The 26064-nt window shown below is 34.1% G+C and overlaps 2 protein-coding genes across 2 annotated transcripts in view; both read right to left on the reverse strand.

The window, feature by feature from the left end:
- The window catches only part of LOC107452026 (teneurin-m-like), a 124419-nt gene extending 108604 nt beyond the window's left edge, over positions 1–15815 (reverse strand). Inside the window, exon 1 of the mRNA XM_016068302.3 lies at positions 15671–15815. Coding sequence (XP_015923788.3) covers positions 15671–15695 — 25 coding nt within the window. The 5' untranslated portion in view covers positions 15696–15815. The remainder of the gene's footprint in view (positions 1–15670) is intronic.
- Positions 15671–26064, reverse strand: part of LOC110282148 (uncharacterized) — a 92969-nt gene continuing 82575 nt past the window's right edge. Inside the window, exon 4 of the mRNA XM_043046232.2 lies at positions 15671–15815. Within this exon, the coding sequence (XP_042902166.2) occupies positions 15794–15815 (22 nt within the window). The 3' untranslated portion in view covers positions 15671–15793. The remainder of the gene's footprint in view (positions 15816–26064) is intronic.

The raw sequence follows: 26064 nt of genomic DNA on the forward strand, positions 1-26064 counted from the left end.
ATATATAGAAATATTCTCTTTAAGTGTATTTAATATCCCCTAGGTATTATTGAAATGACCTCAGAGAATACTATATACTTCCCAGTACTTTTAGCTTGGATCTTCTTTAATGAGTGTATCTCTTCTTCTTGTAATGTCTCAAAGGGGAGATAAATAAGTGACCCGTTCTCCAAACGAATTATGATTTTATCATTATGGTAAGTAATGTCAGAGATCTACTTTCTTATAAGTTCTAATACCTAAAGAATTAAGTTTTTCCATTTATTCCTACTACTAAAATTCTAGTTTCTCAATATGTAAATAAGGTCTTAATTTACACCTTCCTCCTGTTAGGACTGATAATGTTAAAACTTCATTTAATCTCCCATATGTAAACATAGTTATTGTTTCTTCATTGACGCTTATAGCTCTATCAAGAAGAACTTGTTGCACTTTTTCTAAACGTATTTTTGGTTTTTCATTCATTCTATCGCAAGCTAAATAGATGCTAATTTTCATAAACATATCTTGCGATAATTTTAAGTTTACATCTAAAAGTTTTGAAGTAGTTTTAGTGAATTGTAAAGTTTTATATCCCACACCAACAAATTCAACTCCAATGTCTGTAGTGGCGCAAAACGTTTTCATGTCAACGTAATACTTATTAGCACAATCAGCATCTTTCTGTGGCTTCCTTGCACTCGAAATTCTTTGGTTGTGAACAAAATAGCTTCTATCAGCTTTGTCCCACTTTATGCAATAATAGTCTAGATGTTTCTTTAGTTACAACGTCATTTTCATGTTCTGGTTCTTCCACATTTGATAATATTTTATTTTTAGCATCATAGCTGTTACCTTTTAAAACTAAAGCGTTGTTTTCGAAATAGTTCCTATTAACCGCATGTTTTGAGTTCGCGGGATCTTTAATGTTAATTATATTGTTTCCCTTTGCATTATAATTTACTAAACTTATTTTCTTCAACTCTTCAATCTGTTCATTTACATATTTTTTAGTTGAAGCGTCAGATTTGTCTCTGGGATCTCCTAGATTTTTTATATATTTTTGCTTTGCATTGAAAAATTCTTCAACGTGAATCAGGCTGCTATCCGTTAAAGTGCTGACTTTTTCTCTAATTTTCTTATAGGCACCATCTACATAATTTTTGGTTGCAGAATCGGTGTTTTCTTCGGGTTCTGAAACATTTCGTAATTTTTTTCTTTCCATGTCATAATGTCCATCATTCGTTAACTTGAACCCTATTCCTGGAATGCCAGGAGGTCCCTCTTTGATTTCTTCCTCGAAAAGGGGATAATATGCTGCCATTTCTTTATTTTAACGGGCAAATTTTTACTGTCCTCAGACTATTAAAATTAAAATATACAAATCGACGCAGCTCACATTTTTAATGTTTTGATCATGGTGATATCTTGATTTTTTATGTTCAAGTAGCACTTCTTTCGCTCTTGTAAAATGAAATAGAAAACGTAATTCTTGCGGTAATCCGGTAAATAATCCGGTGTAAAGTGAATTAAGCTCAACGCTTGTCGCATGAGGGCTGTGTAGTTTATGTTTGATTCGATTTCAGTACTCCCCATTGTTAGTCTGTTAGCGTTGATTAAACCACCTCCATTCACGAGTGTAACATTATCGTTCGCTATTGCAGTTCCATTACTGTTGACAATTTTTAATTTTTGCTGTAAATAACCGTTAGAGTACAAAATACAGGCATTGGTGTCTTGAATATAGAAGTGATAGGTGGCATTTTCGGAAGAACTTTCACTGTTTTCATGCCTCACTTCTCTGTACTCAAAGCTCTCAATGTCATTGTCGTAATAATAATCCGTTTCGTTGAGTTCGAATATTTTATTCATTTCGTTCATTTATTATAAGAACATATTTTTTTTTACGTCTTCTTAATTTTAATAGTCATGCAACTATTAAAATCAAAATTATAGAAATTTTAGACCGGCGCTATGGTTTTTCTTCTTTGATAATATTTCGTTAAATTTATCTTTTACAAATGCTTTAGCCTTGCCTTCTAATGTTGATGAAACTTCCATTTTGCTTAATTGATCACTCAAAAACGAAAGGGCTTTTTCTTTTAAGTCATAAACGGAAAAGAACCCCCTTCATTGTATCTTCTTACTCTTTCTCTGAAGTCTGGGTTTATTCATATCTTTATTCATATCGCAATAAAATTATACTGCACTTCTTGCTTGTTGAGTGGGATTAGCTCATTTCTGTGATAGGTTATTCGCATTCTTGTTCTGTAAACACTCTCCATCCGTATAAGGAAGAACAGGGGCTTCTCAAATGCTTTTATGATCTGACTGCCTGGGCGGTTACTATTTGTAAAGGAGTAGCTGACGCTTGAAAAGGTGAAGCCATTGATATAGGCCCCTTCTGCGATATAGCAGTGTATATAAATGCTATCGTTCCCACTGGATAGGTCGGCAATGTACTTGCCTATCTGTTCTGGGTCTTCATATATTTTAGGCTCGAAACCCAAAAGCTTATGCAGGCAGTTGGTTTTTGTTAAATCTATCTTAAACTCTTCTTTTAACTGAATGGCAATTCTTTGTCTTTCCTCTACTATACCGAATAGAATCGGAGGGTCATTCCGAAAAATTTTATCATATATCGATTGAGTCCTCTAACAGTATAATTTCCATCCGGTATAATTCCCATCATAGTATGAAAACTTCTCATCTTTGATATTGTACCAGGAAACGTACATCGAAAAGGACTGAAGAGCAATCTGCTTAAAACTAAAGGGCCTGGTAAACTCAATCGTAAAATCTTCCGACTTTTCGGAGTTTTTGGAATCTAATATTAGTAACACCATTTATTTATAGAGAACAAAATTTTCATTATAGTCACTGGGTTCTTGGGTGAAGGAATATAACACATCCACTACTGATGCACCTTTGTTTCTTTCAGCAATGTATTTCATACAATAGTAACCACACTTGACAGAAGAAGGGTGTTGTGAAAAGCTGGAGTTATACCCTATATCCTTTCCAGAACTGCGCAGATATGCCTCAATATTAGGAAGAAATTTGTATATGTGTTCCCCAAAAGGATAAAAATATTCAACAAAATCATTATTAGGATCGTTATAGTAACATACCCAGTATGTACCAGGTCCTGTTGCTATATCTAGATTAATGATACCGTTTTCAAACTGCCTCATCCTTTTAGGTAACAGATCTGAAGTGAAGACGCCCCTAAACCCCTTTTCACGTTTCATGTTCTGTTCTATTGTTTTCTTGGATATTCCCAATTTTGATATACTCCCTTTCCACGGGGCTTTTTTTTTTCAAACAACCAGATCCCGAAATTTTATCCAAAGCTTTTTTCGCACCCCATCCAGCTTCACCACTCGCAACACCCAATGCTAAAGCCTTTGCTCCGGAAATCAATGCTGGTATAAAAGGTGCTAGAAAGGGGAGGAAACCACCCGTTTTCTTGAGTTGTGTCTTGCTGATAGTGATTCGTTTTCCCTTTCCTGTTTGAGTTATTTGTGTTGAAGTCAAGTGCATGTCATAGTTAGAGGGTTTCGTCAGGTCAATTTGCAAAGATACTTCTTCCTTTTTTCTGTATGCAGATTTTAACTTAGCAATCTGATGATCGCTTAAATATACTCTGGTTTTTATATAATTACTCATTTATTTAATGAAAATATTTTTTGTAATATTGCTTTATTTGCTCGTTGGTCAAAGTTCCTTCTTTCAGCAAGGCATCTAATAAGTCAACGACTTGATTATGCAATTTTTTACTATTGACTCCTTTACATATCCTGTCAGTAAATTGTTCCAAAATTTCCATTTTGTCTTCTACCCCTTTACTGAGATACACGTCTTTTCTTTGTAAGTCTCTTAATCGATATTCTCCTAGCGTAAGCATGTGGTCTATTAAATAATCCGCCTGATTCATTAGCTGATTTTCTCGTTCCTCATCTCCCTTTGCCATACGGGCCAATTAACTCATAACGTTCCCTTTTTGGCGAGATATCTTGATGTAAGTCCTTTTCGCCCTCTCCTCTATTTCTTCCAACGTTTCCTTGGGTTCAAAGTACAACTTCTAGGGTCTGAGAAAACTATTTTTTTTCCAAGAAGTCTACGTTTAATTCTTTATCAAAATAATAGATATCTACCTGCGGGTGTTCAAGAGCTGGAGGAGCGTAATCAACATTATCTTTTATAGCCTAAATATACTTTATAAATTTTCTTTTTGTTCCAGTATTTGCTGATTCGCATTTTCCATTTTTTCGGTTACAAGCTTGTAGAAGTCGGATTTTGATAGCCTAGCTCTTGTCCAAGCTGTTCTTCATTGTTTCTTCTAATTTCAGCCTGCAGTTTGAAAACTTTCAAGTCGCTATTGACTTCGTCTCTCAACTTCTTGTTTCGCTCTTTTTGTAAAGCATTCATTTATTATTATGTAAAAAAATAGTTTTACTGGAAGCAAATTATATTTTTACTGGAAGCAAATTATTATTTTACTGGAAGCAAATTTTTTTCTCAATAAAATAAAGATGATTCCAATTGAAGATTACACAGAAGCAGAAGAACTTGTAAATGCAAATCAGCATTACTTATTACCGAAGGAACCCTTTCGTCTTTTGATTGCACAGGTAAAACGAACTTATCGCTAAACTTTATTTATGACTATCTGGAGTTCGATAATCTATTCGTTTGCGCAAAAGATATGTACGAACCAAAGTACGCCAAACTGAAAGAAAAGTACACAATGTTTGATGGTGTAGATATTGACGCTATGTTACAAAAGTATCCTAAAAAGAAAAAGAAAATTATGCTAGAATTGTATGAAAAGTTTGGCAGGAAGGGAACTTTATCTCTTCTGATCGGAAGGAATTTATAACCGTGGATGACTTGGATCTATCTTGTAAAAATGTGGTAGTTTTTGATGACTGCATGACAGAAAAAGACCAGAAGAGTATAGAAGATTTTTTCGTCAGGGGTAGGAGGAGAAACGAGTCAATCATGTACCTTTCTCAATCTTACTATAGAACACCCATCGATATTAGGAGAAATTGTAACTACTTAATATTTTTTAACCTCCAACAGAGAGAGATCCAACAGATTTTACGAGAAAGAGACGGCAGCTTAACCAAAGATGAATTTAGCAAATTGTATGAAAAGTGCATGCATCAACCATACGATTTTTTTTATGCTTGATTTAGTAAATCCAGCCTTGAGATATCGGAAAAAGTATTTTATTCCAATAAATAAAGATGGAAGAGTACTTACTGAAGAAAATTTACGTTTTCAGAAAGAGTTATCATCACTATCAGAAAATTAATGTATCACTATCAATTACTAAGTTCTTTTTAAGCTCGCTAGGCTTATCCGCATTCGTAATGGTGCCTTTAGCTGCTCTGAGTATAAGCGCTGGTATTGTAGAAGTTATTGATAAATCTTATAATATACTGGAAAGGAAAAAAGAGTAAAAACAGGCCTACAAGTTTTACAAACAGCTGTTTAATTCATACAAAGTAAATGCAGTATCGGAAGACGAGGTGTACATGAGAGAAGAAGATTTTATCAAAAATCTAGTCTATTTTCCCCGAGAAAAGTACATGAAGCAAACCCAACTTAACGGTTATCAGTATGTGAGCAAATAAAATTTCTGTATAAATAAATGTGCCGTAAAAAGAATTGCAAGAAAAGAAAAGGCGTTGTTAACGCTTCAATTAATAGTTTACCATTTGAAATGCACCTACCAGGGCATCAAATTACAGGTCCGGGAACTCAATTGTTTAAAGGAAAAACTAGATTAAACCCAGATTTCACATATAAAGAACGGAGTAAACCCATGAATAGCGTCGATGAAGTAGCCTACAAACATGACGTCTGCTACCTCGAAAATAAAGATACTGAAACAAGAAACAAAGTGTGCGACTCTAACATGGTGAAATAATTGGAGGATATTCCAAATCCAACCCTGCGTGAAAAAATAGATAGAAGTATTGGGAAGCCTATTATAAAAGCAAAGAAGGCATTTGGAATAGGTTCAAAAATATATTGTCTAAAATGTAAAACTCACACTGAAACCAAAGACGCACAGCAGACCACCTCTGAAAGTGGTAGGCCACTCATGAAAGGAGCTTGTATGTGCTGTGGCTCTAAGAAGTGCCGTTTTTTACCTCTGAAGGGGTAACTGAGAAAAGTTGCCCCGAAAAAGTTTATTACGACCCCGAAACAGGATTTTGCGGCATTAAGGAGCTTTGTAGAAAGACTGGTTTAAGTAGAAAAGAGGCATCAGATTTTTTACACCAACAAGATACTGACCAACAACACCAACAAGATACGAGACATAAGCCACTCATCCACAAATTCAAAAGAAGAAGGATTTACGTATCCCACATCGACGATCAATGGCAAGCTGATTTACTGTTTGTCTATAAATTTGCAAGGAGTAAGCATAATGATGGTACCAAGTATTTATTAACGGTTGTTGACTGTTTCAGTAAATATGCATGGGCCATTCCTCTTAGAGATAAATCAATGGATGAAGTAAATCAAGCATTTAGAAAGATCTTCAAAGAAAGAATGCCTGAAAAGATTCAAACGGATAAAGGTTTAGAGTTTGTCGGCAAAACGACTCAAAAATTGTTTAAAGAAAATAATATCCAATGGTTCACAACAGAAATTATTGAAATAAAAGCGGCAATGATTGAAAGATTTAATCTCACTCTGGGTAATAAAATAAAGCTCTACTTAGGTCAAACTGAAAGATACATAGATGTATTGGATCAATTAGTGAGGAATTATAAAAACTCATACCATAGAAGTATAAAAATGACTCCTGTTGAAGCCAGTCTAGAAGAAAACAGTGGTGAAGTGTATCATAATTTGTATAAAGGGAAGGTGATTAGTAAACCTAAATTTCAAGTGGGAGATAAAGTTAAGATATCGATATATAAATCAACCTTTAGAAGAGGGTATCAAGCAACTTTTGCGGAAGAAATATTTGTCATTTCTGAAGTATTAGAAACCGATCCAATCACTTACAGAATTAAAGATTTAAGCAATGAAGACGTCAAAGTTTTATGAAAAAGAACTGGTAAAATACGATAAGGACAAGATCGAAAAAATCATCAAAAAGAAAGGGGACAAATATTTAGTCAAATGGTTAGGTTATCCAGAGACCAGCTGGATTGATAAAAAAGATGTAGTCAATTTTTAATAGCTGAAAAAGCTATTAAAAGTTGTTAATGCTTCGAAGATTGTTCTACAGATTTGTTCATTTTGAGCTAGCGGTTTCTTCATTTTGAGTAACTTAACTAGAAGGCGCGAGATGTCATAATCTCTTTCCCGTAACATTTGGTATAAGATATAGTCTTTGCTGATTAAGTTTTTGCGCTCCGGATACAATTCCTCATATTTATTGATAAAGTCTATGAATTCATACAACAGTTGTTCTTCAAAAGGTAGGTTATACGTACCCAGCCATTTAGCCAGATTTTTCACTCTGCTTATCCTTCTCCGTTGGTTCACCATCTCCAAATACAATCGGCTATGAACGACTGGGGGTTTATTGGGGTTATACCTCAGTTATTCGTGACATGTCTGGGGGCAAACGTACCAACCATCCTCATTTCGTGTTACATATATCTGCTTACATTCTGAAGAAAGGTCAAATAGTCTTATTACTTCCGGTTCGATCATAATTTATTTTAAAGAAACTTCCTTTTAACTCCTTTTAAATTTGATTTTAAGCACTTAAAGAAAGACATTTAATGCATAAATAGAAGAACATGAATATTTACGGTGAAATTTACTTGCGTTTAGATGATATACAAGATCTGTATTCTCATGTGGGTGGTGAAGAAATGTGTGCATTAGCTTATGTATGCGAAAATTTGGCAACAGTTCTAGAAAGTCTCGGTAAAGATCACCCTACAGTATCCAGAGATGTAAACAATTTTTTCTAGAGTTGTATTTATGAAATGATTGAAATTGCCCGTAATGAAAAACGAAAGGTGCGTGAAAACATTTTAAATGAACTGCATGACTGTGTTATGGCGTTGAATTTGGAACGATAAGTTTCAATGGTTTTTCAACAATCATTAAAATTTTACTCCCTTAATATTTTAATCACTTAAAAAATACATTTGGTACATAAATAAGATGATGAATAAATCTTTGATCGATGTATGTTAGGAGGGGTTTGCGTATGTTGTCACTACCTTTTACCCCCACAACTTTTTCATGATCGGTTACACCGAAAACCTCCAGGAAAGACTAGACATCTTTAACGACTGTCGGCATTCGAGTGAACCACAATACGTTGTAGTCACTCTATACACAAGTCCAGATGCGCGAACACTTGAGACAGTGATCCATAGAAAGTTGGTCATCTATCGAGTTGAAGGCGAGTTCTTCCAATGCTCCATAGACGTCATCAAAGAGGCATTCGAGACAGAGGAATGTACACTAGAGCCCTATGATCAGACCTATGACTCCATTTGGGAGCGCTTTTTAATGGTTTAACAACCATTAAAATGTCTTTTAAATTTGATCTTCAATATATTCAGCACTTAAAGAAATGAGATTTATATATAAAATGGAAGTTTTAAATCTAAAACTGTTCGGCAGTTGCAAAGCTACTGTCGGGAAAATAATATTCGAGGATACTCGAAACTTAAAAAGGCAGAACTATTTGAGCTTATCCAGGAAGGCAAGAGCGCAGAAGTTAAAGTGAAGTGCTGCGATCAGTACTACAAACAATCGCACATGAAGACCCATTTGAAAAGTAAAAAGCACAAAAACTATGAGAAGAAGGGGGACCAACCCAAGAAGGAGGAACCTAAGAAGGAGGACGAACCCAAGAAGGAGGAACCCGAGAAGGAGGGCCAACCCAAGAAGGAGGAACCCCTGACCAAATGCGATGTCTGTGGGGAACACTATAAACTTATTTACAAAGGCCATCACCTTCGATCGCTTGCACATAGGCGAGCAGTGAAGGAAAAACCAGTAGAAACCATTCAAATAGAGGAACCAAAGCAGTCATGGAGAAGTTGGATGGTTGAAAAAGTTAGTAAAGGTGCAAGGCTCATCAGAGAAGGTGTAAAAGCCATAAAAAGAAAAACGACCAATTGGGTGTTTCCGAAGGAACTTCCCACCGAAATTGAACTAGTTGAATCAGCCTTTAGGTCCAGGCTCCAAACCTGGCAAATTCACAATGTACACTTTTTCTTAATGTCGCTTGTCTTCTTAGAACATTGCAAAGCGTTGATAATTGGCAAACTGTCACAGGCGAGAGGAGTCAAAGCGAACCTTCAGCTCTATTGCGACTTTCAGCGGGAACAAGAAGTCCAGGAGTTCTCTTTCAAAACTCAGAATGAAGTCATTTTGGAGTCTACTGATCTGGAAAAGTTCTATGCCGCCGCCGTGGACAACCTGAAAACGGAGATGGAGGATTTCGAAGCACGAGGGTCTGGCTGGAGGCTTATTCAAGTAAAGTACCTAGAACTCAGGATCAATAAATACAACCCATTGAGAGGATCATCCCACATCGAGCTGCCGCAGAGGATTCAACACAAAAAAGCAGTCATAAACGTAAGAAATGAAGACAACTCGTGCTTTAGGTGGGCCGTACTCGCTACTCTCTATCCAGCTGAAAACCACGCAGAAAGGCTCACTAAATATCAACCATACAAAGACGAACTAAGCTTCAAAGGCATCGAATTTCCAGTAAAAATGGATGATAGGGTCATTAGGAAGTTTGAAAAGTTAAACGACATATCAGAGAACATATACACATATGATGGCGAGACAAAGAGTAAGGGCATATACCCCTTGAGAATAACCAAAAATAAGGTAAACAAGCACGTCAATCTTCTTTACATAAAAAATGAAGAGGGAAGCAGTCATTACTGTTGGATGAAAGACTTCTCCAGATTGATAAGCGGACAGCTGACCAAGCACAACGGAAAAGTGTTCATCTGTGAGAGATGCCTGCTGTATTATTCCTCCGAAGAGGACCTCCAAGCTCACGAAACGGATTGTAGGAAGAATACGCCAGTATAGATTGTAATGCCCAAGCAAGATGAAGCTTTACACCTCAAAAACTACTAGAGATCTTTACGATTACCCTTTGTGATGTATGGAGATTTTGAGTGCTTGACAAACAAAATAAAGTCGTGCCGCCCTAAAAATGACAGATCGTCATTGTATAAATATCAGGTGGTCGTGCGCCCAATTGCGCCTTGTTCCTCTGAGGAAACGGAAAAGTCGCTTAAAGAAAAGATTGATCCAACTGAGCTTCAAGTAGGAATCAAAGGAATTAAAGAAATTAAAAGAAGGCGGAATAGCAATCAGAACGTTGACTAAGAATGATGCAAGGAAAATTAAAGAAGAATTCGAAGAGCAGGGTCTGGATAAAGATTTCAAATGTCAAATTCCACCCATAAGACTTCCAAGAGTCATCTTATTTGATATAGATGAGACAATTAGTAAGGAAGAGCTCAAAAAAAATTAGGAGATCAGAATAGTGGCAGACTGATGGGAAATTCAAAGTTTGCTTCTCCATCAAAGGCAAACAAGGAAAACACTGGGTTGTCAAGACAGACCCTAGCGTCTTCAAGAAAATTATGAGAAAGACAAAGCTTAAAATTGGTTGGTCCGTCCATCGGGCCAAAGAATACTTAAGACCATTAAGGTGTTATAAGTGTAACACATACGGGCACATGGCAAAAGATTGTCTGAATAAAGAAAACTGCGCAAACTGCGGTGAGGAGGGGCATAAGATGAACGAGTGCAAAAAGGAGAGTAAATGTGTGAATTGCGATTTCGCAAACAAAAAATACGGCTCAAAATTAAATGTCAATCACCCAGCAAGACAAAGATCGTGCCCATCCAACCAAGCGATTGCAGTACTAAAAACAAGGATTTCATGCTGAATACTCCCCAATTTTTGTGAGCTGACTGTGGCGCCCTCCACCCCTTCCGGGTGCTTTCAAATTGTATTTTTCATTTATTTGTAAGACCGACAGGTCGTCGGTCATTATTTCGACTGCACTAAATTTTTTAATAAATGTTCTAAATGGTTTCAGAATCTTCCAGTCAGAGGATGCCTCGATGGGTCGTGGTGTGGCGGCTGTCTCTCGGTGCCACACTCCTAGTGAGTCGTTTGCAGCTGAGCCTGGCACCGCCGCACCCGTCTCGGGAATGTCCCCTTAGGCCTCCTCTGTCCATCGAACGATTGTGTTTCCTTTTGTCGGGTGTGACTCGGAGCCATGGAACCTCGTGTCCATGCACCGCTGGGTCCTCCGACTGATTCGAGGATTACAGTAACGATGGTCGCCAAGTTTTACCTGGATGCCCCCTACGGGGGCGGGACAGGGCTAAGCTACGCTTGTATAAGTAAATATCAAAAGCATGAACCTATGAGCTTCACTGTCTACATTAAATATAAACACGGTGACTGTAAAGCACCAATACAGAGGACCCAATGCCGCCATAGAGTTTTTTGATACAGTGAAGGCTGAAGCGCTAGTGATAAAGGAAATTTATGATAAGAAGCAACCCATCAGAATGACCAAAGAAGATGAAGAGCATTTTCAAAACACTCATGTTTGCCACATCTGCGGGCTAGATGTTAGGAAGAAACCTTCCCCTTATTCGCCTAAGGATGCACTGGACCACCAAAAGGTGAGGGATCACGACCACCTTCTCGACCCAGCAAAATGCGTATCAAACTATGGAGGAACAGCCCATAACCTTTGCAACCTAATGTATAAAGAGACTTCATTCATTCCAGTGTTCATCCATAACCTGTCTGGCTACGACACCCATCTCTTCATTAAGGAGCTGGGTGGGGACCAAGGTGGTATCGACGTCATCCCGAACACCGAGGAAAGGTATATTTCTTTTAGTAAGGAGGTTGGAGCAAAAACAGTAGATGTAGGCGATGGGAAGAAAGCGAAGTTGCCTGAAATAAAGTTGAGGTTTGTCGACTCGATCAAGTTCATGGCCACCTGCCGCGATAGTCTCGGGAAGAGCGTGAAAGAGTTCAGGGAGACGTCCAAATACTTCCCCAAGGATGAACTGGACCTCGTCACCCGAAAAGGCGTCTACCAATACGATTGCATGGACTCGTGGGACAAATGCGAAGAAATCAAGCTACCCCTACAAGAAGACTTTTACAACCAATTGAATATAGAGAATGAGGACTACGAGCATGCTAAGAAGGTATGGATGGCCTTCGATATTAAGAACTTGGGTGAATATTCCGACCTGTATGTGAAGACTGATGTGCTGATTTTAGCCGAGTTCATGGAACACTTTAGAGGAGTCTGTCTAAAGACCTATAAGTGGGATCCTGCATGGTACTTTACTGCACCCGGACTATCGTGGGACGGCATGCTAAAAACCACGGAAGTCGAAGTAGAGCTGTTGACAAACTATGACATGATGCTCATGCTGGAAAAGGGGACCAGAAGAGGCATCTCTCAGTGCTGTAACCGATATGGGAGGGCGAATAACAAGTACATGAAGGACTATGATAAGAACAAGAAGTCCAACTACTTGATGTGCCTTGATGCTAATAACCTATATGGATGGGCCATGAGTCAATACCTACCATATGGAGGCTTTAGGTGGAGCAATGTGTCTGATGTGACCCAAGTAGCGGATGACTCAGACACAGGATGCATCATAGAGTGCGACTTGCATTACCCAGCTCAACTGCACAACCTCCATTCAGACCTACCTCTAGCACCTGAGAGCAGGATCCCCGATGGCTCAAAACAACGAAAACTGCTGACGACTCTCTATGACAAAGAGCACTATGTGGTTCATTACAGGGCTTTGAAGCAACTGCTGCAATTGGGGATAAAGCTCAAAAAGGTGCATAGAGTGTTGCTGTTCAAACAATCTCCTTGGTTGAAGAAGTACATAGACATAAACACTGAAATGAGGACAAAGGCAGCCAATGACTTTGAGAAGGACTTCTACAAACTTATGAACAACTCAGTCTTTGGCAAGACGTTGGAAAATATAAGGAAGAGGCTCGATATCCGACTTGTGTGTGATTCCCAGAAGGCAGAGAAGCTGGTTGCTAAGCCGAACTTCAAGGGGCGAACCCTCTTTGACGAAAAGTTAGTCGCCGTGCATATGAACAAGACCAAGGTGCTCTTTAACAAGCCAATACCCGTCGGCATGAGTATATTAGATCTCTTGAAGCATCTGATGTACCACTTTTATTATAATGTGATGAGGCCTAAATATGGGGAAAATATCAAGTTATTGTACATGGATACTGACAGTTACATTTATGATATACAGACCGAGGACCTCTATGAAGATATGAAAGGAATGATAGACCACTTCGACACATCCGATTATCCAGAAGATAGCATTTACGCCATGCCACGAGTGAACAAAAATGTATTAGGGAAGATGAAGGATGAAAATGCTGGAAATGTTCTGGAAGAGTTCGCTGGATTGAGAGCCAAAATGTACGCAGGAAGAACTTAGAAGGAACTTTTAAAAAAATCAAAAGGAGTTAAAAAGTGCGTCGTCCAAAATAGAATCACCTTCGAGGACTACAAAAGTTGTCTATTCACCGGAGAACATCAATACTGAACAATGAATCTCATCAGAAGCAAGAAACATTAGATTCATTCAATACAAGTGAACAAGATCGCGCTATCGGCAAAAGACGACAAGCGACATATATTGGAAGATGGCATTCACACTTTGGCCTTAGGACATTACGCAATAAAAGAAAAATTTTAGTTATAATAAATGGCTGCTGTAATTGATTGGTGCGACTTTTCCAAAACGAATCTTTCCGAAGATGTGATTATAAGTCTAGCTGACTATTTAAAATGGGAGTACGTGTTTCAATATTCCGTATTGTCTGAAATTTTAATCGAAAGATATGCACAGCCAGATGATTGGTTTACTATTTCTCAATACCAAAAACTATCGGAGGCTTTTATCGAAAAGCATTATGTTTATGTAGATTGGCAAAAAATAAGTAGACATCAAACTTTGTCTATTAATTTCATTGTAAAACATATAGATAAAGTCGACTGGCATAAAATTTCAAAATATCAAAAACTCAATGAAAAATTTATCGAAAAGTATCATCAGCGTTTGAATATGTATGAGGTCTCTACATATCAAAAGCTGACGATGGACATGATAAGAAAATTTAAAGATGAAGGAAATAGGGACTATATTATACGGTATCAGGAGGTAAATCAAGATTTCATAATAGAGTTTGTCGTTAAAATAGACTTCTGTCTTCTGATTAAAAATAAAAGCAAGGTATTGTCAGATGAATTTTACGAAGCAAACAAAGAAAAGATAAATTGTATTCATCTTGCAGAGATTTGTCATAATACACGCGTCTCTTTTTATGATCCTTTAAGGAAACCAAATACATCCTCTGTATAAATGGAGTAGGACATTTGAGGAACAATGAGTTTTAATGGTTAAAAAAACCATTAAAATTTTAGTTGAGGGGGTTTGATAATTTAGAGATTTAGAATACAATTGTTTTTTAAAAGTGGGTGTGATAGATTATTTTTTTCTCTCATTGTTTTAGAGGGTGGGGGTTTATATATTATGGTGTTTCTTAACACCACTGTTTTAAATTTTGGGTTACGCACTCCGTTTTTGATTCCCCTGGTCCAGAACTCTCATTAACACTCTACTGCAGTGTTTCCCAAAGTGTGGTACGCGTACCCCCAGGGGTACGTGATCTGTTTAGCAGGGGTACGCGTTCTTATGCGAAATATCTCGCAACAAACGAAAATTTAAAAAAATTTTATGTAAAAACAAAGCTAGCCATAAATTTACGATTAAGTATTTTTCTATTGGCTATTTTTTGCAGAGTTAACGGTTAATAATTAGTGTCAGCAGCCAGTTGTGACTTTTAACTTTTTCGCAATTTTTTCATGGTAAAAAATACATTCACTTTTTTATTAGTGGTACACAGAGTTACGAAAAATTTAGAAAGGGTACACAAAATTCATACGTTTGGGAAACACTGCTCTACTGGGACGGGTATGCTGTCAACATTGTGAAAAGGCATGGTGGCTCAGATTCACATTCACTTTCAAAATATCCTAATCTAGGCCTTCGACCAGACCTTTTTTTGTGCTTACTCTACAACCACGGTTTCATACCTTCTGACAGCATGATCATGCGTGTGTATTACAGTAATTGTATTGATATATCAATTTTCATTAAAATCGGTCCTGTAGTTCTAGAGAGCCAGTGGATTCCAAAAAATGTGAGAATATGTTTTCCTATAAATGTATGAGCGAGGATTAATTGAAGGAGTGTTAAATGAGGATACTTTGGGACGGGTATGCTGTCAACATCGTGGGAAGGTAGGGCTGCTCTGATTCACATTCACTTTCTAAATATCCTAATCTAGGCCTTCAACCAGATCTTTTTTTTTGTTGCTTACTCTACATTCGCTGTTTCATACCTTCTGACAGCATGATCATGCGTGTGTATTACAGTAATTGTATCAATATATCAAATTTCATTAAAATCGGTCCAGTAGTTGTAGAGAGCCAGAGGATTCCAAAAAATGTGAGAATATATTTTCCTATAAATGTATGAACGAGGAGTAATTGAAGGAGTGTTAAATCCTATAAATGTATGAATCAGGAGTAATTGAAGGAGTGTTAAATGAGGATACCTTGGGACGGGTATGCTGTCAACATTGTGGGAAGGTAGGGCGGCTCTGATTCACATTCACTTTCTAAATATCCTAATCTAGGCCTTCGACCAGATCCGTGATNATATTAGTATATTATAATAATTAGACCAAATTATTTGAGGTACTGTAATGTTTTAATAATTACATGTTTTGCAAGAGTTTATACGCAATACTTTTATGTTTGAACGTACGTGTAATGGGTTTCTATTCTGGAGATTTTTTATATACTTCCTATTTGCATTACAATGTTAACCAATTGATACACGAACGTAAGCAAGTGCAAACCGGTTTGAGCTGCGTAAAAACAATAAAGCTGATAATTAAGATTTTTCATAGAATTTTATAGTGCGTCTAATAATTTGGCCGTACTAACATATTCTAGGATTATGGCTGGAGTGGACATCTTGAATAACTTGTTTATTTATGAGTCTCTCCGTGAGATATCGTAGATTGGTAACATTAATGTGCAATGCGGAAAAAATTCTTAATAACTTTTGATTTAATGAACTTTTTACTCAATCTTAATGGTTCGAGAGGGTACATCACATATGCTAATTAGTTAGAGATTGTTATGGAGACAAAAAAACGAACTTTCTCTGAATAAATAGTAAAAGAATACAAAATATTTAATTCTAAATTGACAAAACTATCTTTGAAAGAAACGCGCTTAAGAGCAGCAGAATTTTGAAAAGAAAGTATAAGTATAGCAATAAGGAAAACGAAGGAAATAAAAATATGACCACCGAAGCCGACGTCTTCAGGGGGTACGGGCCCTTTTCTATTGAGAGAGAGGCCAAATCAAATGCCAAAATTAACTCTCTCAGTACCCCGAAGGTTTAGGTTTTGCATAAGTCCAGGAAAGTATTCATTTAATAAACGTATTTTGTAATTGTGTGCAAAATTTTTGTATTAATTTTAAAATTTCATGAGATATGGTGAAATACGCAAAATGTAAGTTAAACTTTAAGGCATGTAAACTTTAGATCACGTGTCTGATTAAACTATTGCTTCCCTATTTCCCTGAATACAGCTACCCCTATAATTCGGAGGTCAGAAACCCGAATTTGTCGGGGAAAAAGGCATGTTTATTCAGCAAAAAATTACGTTTTTGTGTGATTTCGTTACTTCAAATATTTTCTGCGCAAATTAATTAGCATGTTTGAGGTCATCCTCTTGAATCTTTAAGATAGAGAACATGAAAATCGATCATTAGATCAAAAATTATTCAGTGTGGTCCACTTTTTATTTTGTACTCCGTATACTTCCATGTGCATAATGAGACAGTGAATACTTTAGTTGAAATTTGTAAAATAAGGTTTTTAAAATGCTAAAGTTTCTCTTTCATTAACATATATTCCTTTCAGAATTTCAATACAAGATGAGAACTTGATATAAAAACTTGATATAAAAATGGATAAATGATACGACCCATTTTTATATCAAGTTTTGCTTGATATACTTTCAATTAACCCGTATTATTTATAAGCAAAGATATGTCTTAAGACTGAATTCACACTGAACATTCAACGGAAACAAATGAAGGTAACCTAAGTTTAAATGATTTTGTAGGACTTTAAAATTAATGCTTTCAATATCAAGTCTTTATATTAACCGTCCTAGGGGGTATTGAATGTTTCATTTTGCTTGCAACATCCCTTCTTGTATTTGTTAGGGGTCTTTAGGAGTCTTTCTCATACACTAAACTAAAACAATATCTGCTAGCGTCTTTTCTTTTGCGAGTTGTTCTTAGTACTTCAGTGAGCGATGTTCATTTAAATCATTTTATCATCATGTTAAAACAACCATGGTATAGTGACGGTTTTAAATTAATGAGTGGATTCGAACAGGTAGAATCATTGTAGTCATATTTTTGGTTGTTACAGATACATCTTAATTTGGTTGTGATAGAGTGACAATTATCTCAACAAAACGATCGTTTAAGAAAAATTTTATTTATTAAGTAAATATTAGTAGATTAAAAATAGCCATATTTAAAACATGAAATTAAAGAAAAATTATTCTATATTTTTTAACAGTTGGAAGCCCCAAATGGGTACCCAAAGTCACCAAAAATTGGAAAGTTCTCAACGGAGGGAGGAGTTTATTGAAGATTTTAAAGGCCATCGCGAATCACCATCAAGACTGAGAATTAACATAACCATGTAACTGATTGTGGTTTTCGATTAGTCATGACAGTCAATTAATGAGTCTTACATTAGTATTGAAATAAAAAGTTAGAATAATATATTTTATTATCGCTTTTTATAAATTTTAATAAAAATTAAATAATTCATTTAATTTAAATAAAATGCGGTTAAAAGTGATTAAAAAAAAATGAAGGAAATTTTAAGGAAATATGTAATGCCTATTGCGGCATCCAAATAGATTGAACTTAAAACTGGTTCTGTGCTTTCAAATAAATCTAATTGAATAATGATTTGCTTTCAAAAAGTTTTTCTTTAATTAAAATATGTCAATATTTACGCCTCTAAAGGCTTAGATTGAAATTGATATCATTTTGGCCTTAGATGTACTTTTTAAGTTGTAATAAATTACTATTAAATAAGTTATCAAGTTTGTCGACATTAGCTCAGTGTAATGTGAATGAAAATATCCTTTTTTTAAAAAAAATATCATGGAAAAACTAAACTACTTTTTTATTCCAAATATAAACAAGAATGCAAATAATCGTTCAAATTATTGTTAAAGAATACTTCACGAGTTAAAAAGGATATTATTCTAGATAAGTTTGTAAAAGAATGTCCACCCTCTCACCAAATATTTAAACAATATCCATTTCTATACCACGTTTCCTTATAAGGGATTAACAACACAAATAAACCTATCCATATCAGCCTTTTCTTTTTGGCTCATAAAACGTTTCCGCTTATTTTACAAATTATCTAAGTGCAAAACAAATTAAAACTTTTAATTAAAATTTAAAAAGAAGCATTAATCTTTCGAAAAGAGGCATTTTTTCTTTATCTGCCTATTAAAATTCAGATATATTTTGAAAACTTCAGGAATAGTTCACATAAATTTTGGTAAAATTGTTCAGAAGTGAAAAAAAAAAATTCTTTTAAGGATCATTTCTTTTTAGGATTATTTTGATTTAGGCATTCACAAAGACAATTTTACCTGTGAGATTAAATGAATAATTAACTTTTGATTGCAGTTTCGTTCACGCATAGTCCTAACAAAATTCTTTAAAAAAATTACATTACAAAAATTTGAGGCGTATCATAAAAAAAGTTTGAATCTCATATGAGATATTCAATACTTCGATGCAAGATAGATACATGATTATTTATAACTTAATCTTTAAAACCGAAATATATTTGTCTAAGAGTAGACAAAAATAAATATTAAAAAAAAACATATTTTATTCGTAGAAAAACTGCACACTTTAAAAATAAAATTTAAAAGGTCGTTTATTTTAAAATCAATAGACTCTCAAACGTAGACGACAGCTAAAAGATATTTCCTTCACTTACAAAAACACAATTGACATTAATAATCCTGACTGAGAAAATCCTCATCAAGGACAAAGAGAATCATTCACACCGTTAGAAATTTCTTGTAAAAAAAGGCTAAATAACGATCTATTTAATTGTTATTTTACCATATTTAAACAAAATAGTTAAATAAACATAAATAAGATGGTAATGAAACAGTGAAAAAAATCAATTATTTTTACCTAAAACGGTTAATAACAAGAATTTTATTGCACCAACTAAGCTCACCTAATGAAGCAACTTAGTTCCTTGTAACTGCGTACATATTATAGCAGAGAGAGCTAATCTGTCAATCTCATGAACGACAGAACAGGGGTTCGAGACCCATCGTTGACATTCCCCTTCACAATTTCAAGTGTCCTGCACTCTCCGATGTCCATTATCTAACGAGAAACCTACGTCCAATAACATTTTTTTTTACGGTTCTGAAACCATGGTAGATGTAAATGGTTAAAAACCGTATATTTTTGTATTCATGATTTTATAACCATACTAGTTGTAAACGGTTTTAAAACCGTAAAGGTGAAAAATATTCTTTAGAGTAAACTTTACGGTTTATCGGATGGACAGACAGCTGCCGGTTATTTTACTATTATTGTAGAATTTTAACAGTGCAGATATAAAACTTAACCAAAAATTAACAACATTTAAACTTTACTTGATTCAATTTAAAAGTAAAATCTGAATAAGTTTAAAACTTGAAAGGATGGGAAGAATCGCCTTAAGACTCTAAGATGGCTTCCAGACAAACATTTTTAATATCCATGGCTATAGTTCTATTTTATTTATTTTTTACTTATAACTTTATGCATTTTTTCATATTAATGTATTAGCAGCAGATAACAGCAGTTTAGCAGTTATTTATTGGATGTCATGTAAGCCACATAAATTGACAGTCTGGTTCTTTTTTTAAGAATCTGACTGAAAATAGATACATACAAAAAAAATCAAACGTTTTACAAAACGTAAAAAGTAGCATCTATTGGACTTAAAGCATAAAAAAAGTGTATCATACGACATCAGATACACTTAAAATAATACCGAATAGGTCCAAAACCGAAATTCTATTTTTTTTAAAAAAAAAAATAAATAGACACAATTGTACCATCCTTTCAAGCAATCTTGATGCCAATCTTGACGTAAAATATTATCACCAATCATATTTTACGTTAACCATCAATTATAATTTATTATATTTTATTATTGCTATAGCAAAAACAAACATAATTAATATCTTTTTCAGTCGAAATAATGAATTTGTATCAATAACAGACCATTCTGAGTTAATTTAAATTCAGAAGTTTATAGTGACCATTAATATAATATGAGCAGCAAAAAAAAAAATAAGTCAGAATAAATTTTGCCCCAATTATCGGATTTGTGAGAACTACACTGTAAAAACTCGGTAAACGTTTAACCAATACTTGGTGCAAAATTTCTAATTGCACCATAAATTGATTGAATGAAAAATTGTTTTATTGAGGTTGCACCATAAATCGGTAAATATGATCGAGAAATACATTCATGGCACATTCATGGCGATTACACCAAACTTTCGTACTATGAGAGGCACAAACTTTAACTGTGACCGATAACTTATTTTGTAACTGCTGACTGATGAACAGTTTTCTTGTTGAAGCTTGTTATCATCTCATGCAAGTTGTCTTTGAAATTGTCCATTTCTTTTGCAGGTAAATAAACTTTTTTTGACTTATTTGTATTAATTACAGTTCATTTCTTTCATATCACCTTTAAAAAATTTGCTGTCTTTTCTGAAAGAGTCAAACTTCTTCTAGGAAACTATATTCATTGTATGAATAATTAAATATTTTGAAATCTGTATTAGCTCTTTTTCAGAAAAAATATGGAGATACATCCATTTTATGCTCACAGAAAGTGCAATACCAGTGACAAATAAGCGGTAAATACGGCAATCATAGCTTTCCGCCAAATTTACTGCTGGTGAAAATTTTCTAGGTCCGTGTTTCAATTGCATTCTACAGAACAAAAAAATCGTATGTACCTGCTTTCTGTTAGGATTAAAACTTCTTATCAATATCTATGCTTCTGTTTTGATTTTCATGTTCCATATTGTTCATTTTCGCTTGTAATATCACATAATTACACGAATTTTTGTCTATGCATTCTTAAATGCCTTTGTTGTAAAATTTTCAAAGCGAATTATACTTTAATTAGTACTAGAAAAAAAAGCAACCGTTGTCATGGAAACTGAGTTTCTCTTGGCGCACGTGGTAGGGGGAAAAAAAACAAAGAAACATATTCACGTTAAAGAAAACAAAGTGCTAAATCTTTTTTTTATTGACCAAGAATCTTATTGAAATTTGAACAAAATACCAACCAGAACAAGATTTGTTTTAGAGCATTTAGAAATAAGCTGATTTCTCATTATATTTTATTTTAAAAAATAGATTTTCTTATTAATATTTTTTTTTACTAAGCTAAATTTTAAATTGAACAAAATATCGTATTTAAAAAGTTAATAAATATATTTTTAATTAAATCCAAATAAAAAAAATACTTAGATGTTCACAGATACTTTGCTTTAGATATTTATTTTTCCGTGAATTATTATCATTATTATTATTATTTGTAATTTACCCACCTTTGCGCTTTGTGAGGGAAGGAAAAGGCAACATAAGCATAAAATCGAACATTATAATTGATTATGAAAATTGATCATGATATGGAATTCTTTATAATATTTACAGTTTTTTTTCTTAAATAATTTTTTTAAAGTTTTATTTTAATTATAAAAGCAATTTTTTTATTCTGAAATATATCTTCTTCTATAAAACAAAAGAACTTTAGTTAAAAAGACACTCCCCACAAACAATATACATGTGGAGTTTTAATATCATCCACATGAATACTGCTTATGTGTTTATCAGCGGCCATATTCCGCCCTCTTAGACCTCCTAGAAAAGAGCAGGCCTCAGCACGGGTTACCATAAATATCCTTTAGTAGTCCAAACGCATATTTCGTATTTTCAGCCACTGCGCAGCTTAGTACCCCGAACGTCTTTCTTATTTTTCATCTACTGCGCAGTCACATCGGACTACTAAATTGATCCGTACTGAGTACTTCTAGGAGGTGTTGCTTAGACTCGACACGAACTCTTTGATCTATCCAAGTGAGGATCATATTGTTCATTTAATATTTTAACAGTTGACAGTACCTTCAGCAAATTTTTTGCGGGGTCACCCCGCATGAAATTCAATTCAAAATTTATCACGAGGAGAAATTCTACTTGGGTGCCTTGTCTCATTTTAACAACAACAACAACAAAAAAAAATATTTTAAAATATCGAAACTTTCCTTTTTGAGATCCTTGTAGGTGAAAGGAGTCCCCCCCCCCCTATAAATAGTTGGTCTCGAAAAAAAATTTCAGATGGTGAAATGTTAAAACATATTTCTACTTAAGAACGATACTTTCTCAATTTTTTCTAATATTGTAATTTAAAAATAGTAATTAAAATATGACTTGCTTTGATTGATCTTTTTATGTTTTAAAAATGTAAGGGTTCAAATTTTGTTTCTTCTCGTAAAATTATTTCAATTCCTACACTTTTTATTACCATGAATTACATTATTTTTAATCTTCTCTCATTAGCACAAAGGCACCAACAACTTCAATGATTTTAATCAAGAAAGAAGCTTAGGAAAAAATATTGTTGTAACCAGTTCAAAGCTTATTAATAAAAATATTTATTCTGCCGAAATTACCAGAATTCTAGAAGGTAAACAGCTTTTTACAACTTCAAAAGTACAAGTTTCAAGAACAGCTGACAAACAAGGAATGCGTATAGTTCCAAGTTTTGAGAATGAAGAACCTGTGTTTGGAAAAACTATTATTTTGTGAAAAGGCTCCAAAGTTTTATTTGTGTGTAATCTTTTTAAATCTTGTTGTGTTTTTTACAATCAATTGAAAAATATGATGTACAGTCCGCAAAAAATGATATCCCCCTGAATAACTTTCGTTCTAATGATCGGATTTTCACAAACTAAGTGTCAATCTTAATGGTTCCGGGGGGTGACCTCAAATATGCTAATTAATTAGTGCTAACAAAAATTAAGTTACGAAATCAGACACAAAAACGTACTTTCTATGAATAAACATGTATTTTTTTTTTACAAAATTGGAATCCAGACACTTGAATTAGGGGGGGGGGTAGACAAAATTTTGAAAAAATTGGGTCACAATAAAAATTCATATATTTGGCGACAGTCCAGAAAACCGCCAAGAAGAGTCGCCAGCGCAAATTAATATTTTAAGGTAACCTATTGACTAATTCGAAAGAAGAGGAGTTAATTTCACTAGGTTGCTAAGCAACCAATTTCTGACTTTTAAAAAAAATTTAAATAATGCTCTGTTATTGCTCGGAGAGGTTTAATAGAAATATCTCAAAGTTAATAGAAAATATCTCGAAGTTTCTGGGATATAGACAATTTTTAAGCTAATTTCTGTCCAAAAAGCAAAATTTTTTTTATTTTAGTCTCCTTTGAAAAGAAAATTTGAATCGATTTATAAATTATTTATGATTTTCTACGTTTTTAGAATTTAAATACATGAACTTTTATCCGATATTAATTAGATTATGTTGTTTTTGTTATACTTATTCGAGGATTTCATAGTAAAATCAAATTAACATAACTTATTATGGCTATATACAAAATTTTAGGGATTCATTTTTACAGCTTTAATTGAGTGTTCTAGGCAAGAAAGTTTGAAGAAAAAAAAGTTCTTGAAAAATAAAATGTATATTGTACTGTCATGTGGGGCTACTTTGTGCAGCGGGGGCTACTTTGTGCAAATTCGAATTTGGCCCTTTTCAAGTGCTGCTTTTCAGTACTATGTTTCTTTCACGTTAAAAATGTGTGGCATTCGAAGATATAAGTCTCCTCTATTACTACAAAAAAAATTTCGAATTTTAAAACAATCTCAGAGTGTGTTTCGTTCATCCAATGTCAACAACTTTCCGAGGACGTCGGATGTCGAAAAGTGTGCGTGGAAACTTTAGCTGTGAAATGCAAAGACGTTGATAAAACAATTGTCGTAAGTGCAAAATTTTTTATTTATATGTTAATAAACAATTATATCATGTTAGCGTTAAGAAATTTTGAAAATTAGTAACAAATAAACGGAAAATGAAAAAAATGCACAGTGGGGGCTACTTTGTGCAAAGTTTCATTCGTTTTTTTTTTCTACGGAAAAATGGTCAGACGTTATAAAAAAAATACCTGGAACGAGAATCTACCGTGATTACACTTTAGAAAAGCTGCAACAATGTTTGCAAGCAGTTGCTGGTGGTATGTCGATTGCAGAAGCTTCTCGGATGTACAAAACCCACAGAAATACTATCTCTAACAAAATTCACAAGAAATACGTGAAACGTGCTGGGAAACTATTATTTTTCTTCTACAAAGATTTTTCAATGAATTAATCGAATGATTTAACACATAAAAATATATTCCATAAGACATCAAATGATTTTGACAGAAACTGAAGAGCAAATTCTGTCATGTTCATTCAAGCATGTTATGTTCAAATTTATCAATATTATAAATGTTAATGAATATGTAATAATTATTATTTTTGAAATTTCATCTATTTCAATATTCAAAAATGTATATGGTTTCCTTTTGTTTAAACTCGAATATTTTGAAATAAACATTCTTTTAAAGAAAAAATTCTTTATAAAAAATGGTTTTTTAACGCTGAAAATTATTTTCAAACTAATATCTTTACATATCTTGATGTTTTTGTTATTAAAAATGTCAACAATTAACTTTTTTAACAATTTTATATCAATATTTTACTAAAAACATAATTATTGAATTGAATTCCTATCGCTGCACAAAGTAGCCCCTCTTGGGGGCTACTCTGTGCATGGTACGTTTTGACTTATTATTTGTAAATATTACATGCAAATAATGCCAATATTGATCAAATCCACTCGTCAGAGTCCAGTTAGGAATATAATATCGATAAAGTTTACTAAAATTTGAATTAACATAGTTTTTTCACACGTCAAAGTTCAAAAACTGCGAAATCCTGCACAAAGTAGCCCCACATGACGGTATAGTAATTCTAATGCGCATTCACAATGTTTTCTATAATTTACGCTATTTCTTTTTTCTATAAATCAAGGAATTGCTGAATGTTTAGTGGTATTTCAAAAACATTTAAATATGTTATGTTTAAGAGTAAGATATTGAAATAATATGCTGCATATTGTAAGATTCATTGTTTAAAAAATCGCTTCATTCTGCTAGATATTTAGGTTACAAGGCTTTCTTTGGATAAAGATAATTAGCAAATACCATCCTGATCTTTNTTAGACATGTATACATTCTGAAACTTACATTCGCAAATTCACCATAAAATGTCGCACAGCATATTCTTCAAATTCGATTACAGCTACATTTACCACCAAATACTGCTACTATGATTATTTTTGTTCTCTTATACACTGGTTATCATAAATTAAGGAAAATTCACAAAAATCGCGATAACTCAAGAAATTACACATGGAATTTTATGAAACTTACCCANATAGAATGCCTAGGCATTCTATACAATGCCGGATGATTTTAGGAAAAGTATGAAATATGAGAGGTATTACATACTTTCCCTAGGCATTCTATAGAATGACAAATGTTATTTAGGCAAAATATGAAAAAAACATACTGATGAGGTCATTATGTTATATTAATGATGTGCATGTTACTGTGAATGACCGAAATCGGTGGTTGTTGACATTCACCGATGAATGTTGACAATCATAGTCGCTTTGGTGAATGTCAGAAATATTTATTACATCCGATTTTATATTAAT

This window comes from Parasteatoda tepidariorum, chromosome X1 (genome assembly GCF_043381705.1).
Source record: "Parasteatoda tepidariorum isolate YZ-2023 chromosome X1, CAS_Ptep_4.0, whole genome shotgun sequence".
Lineage (NCBI taxonomy): Eukaryota > Metazoa > Arthropoda > Arachnida > Araneae > Theridiidae > Parasteatoda > Parasteatoda tepidariorum.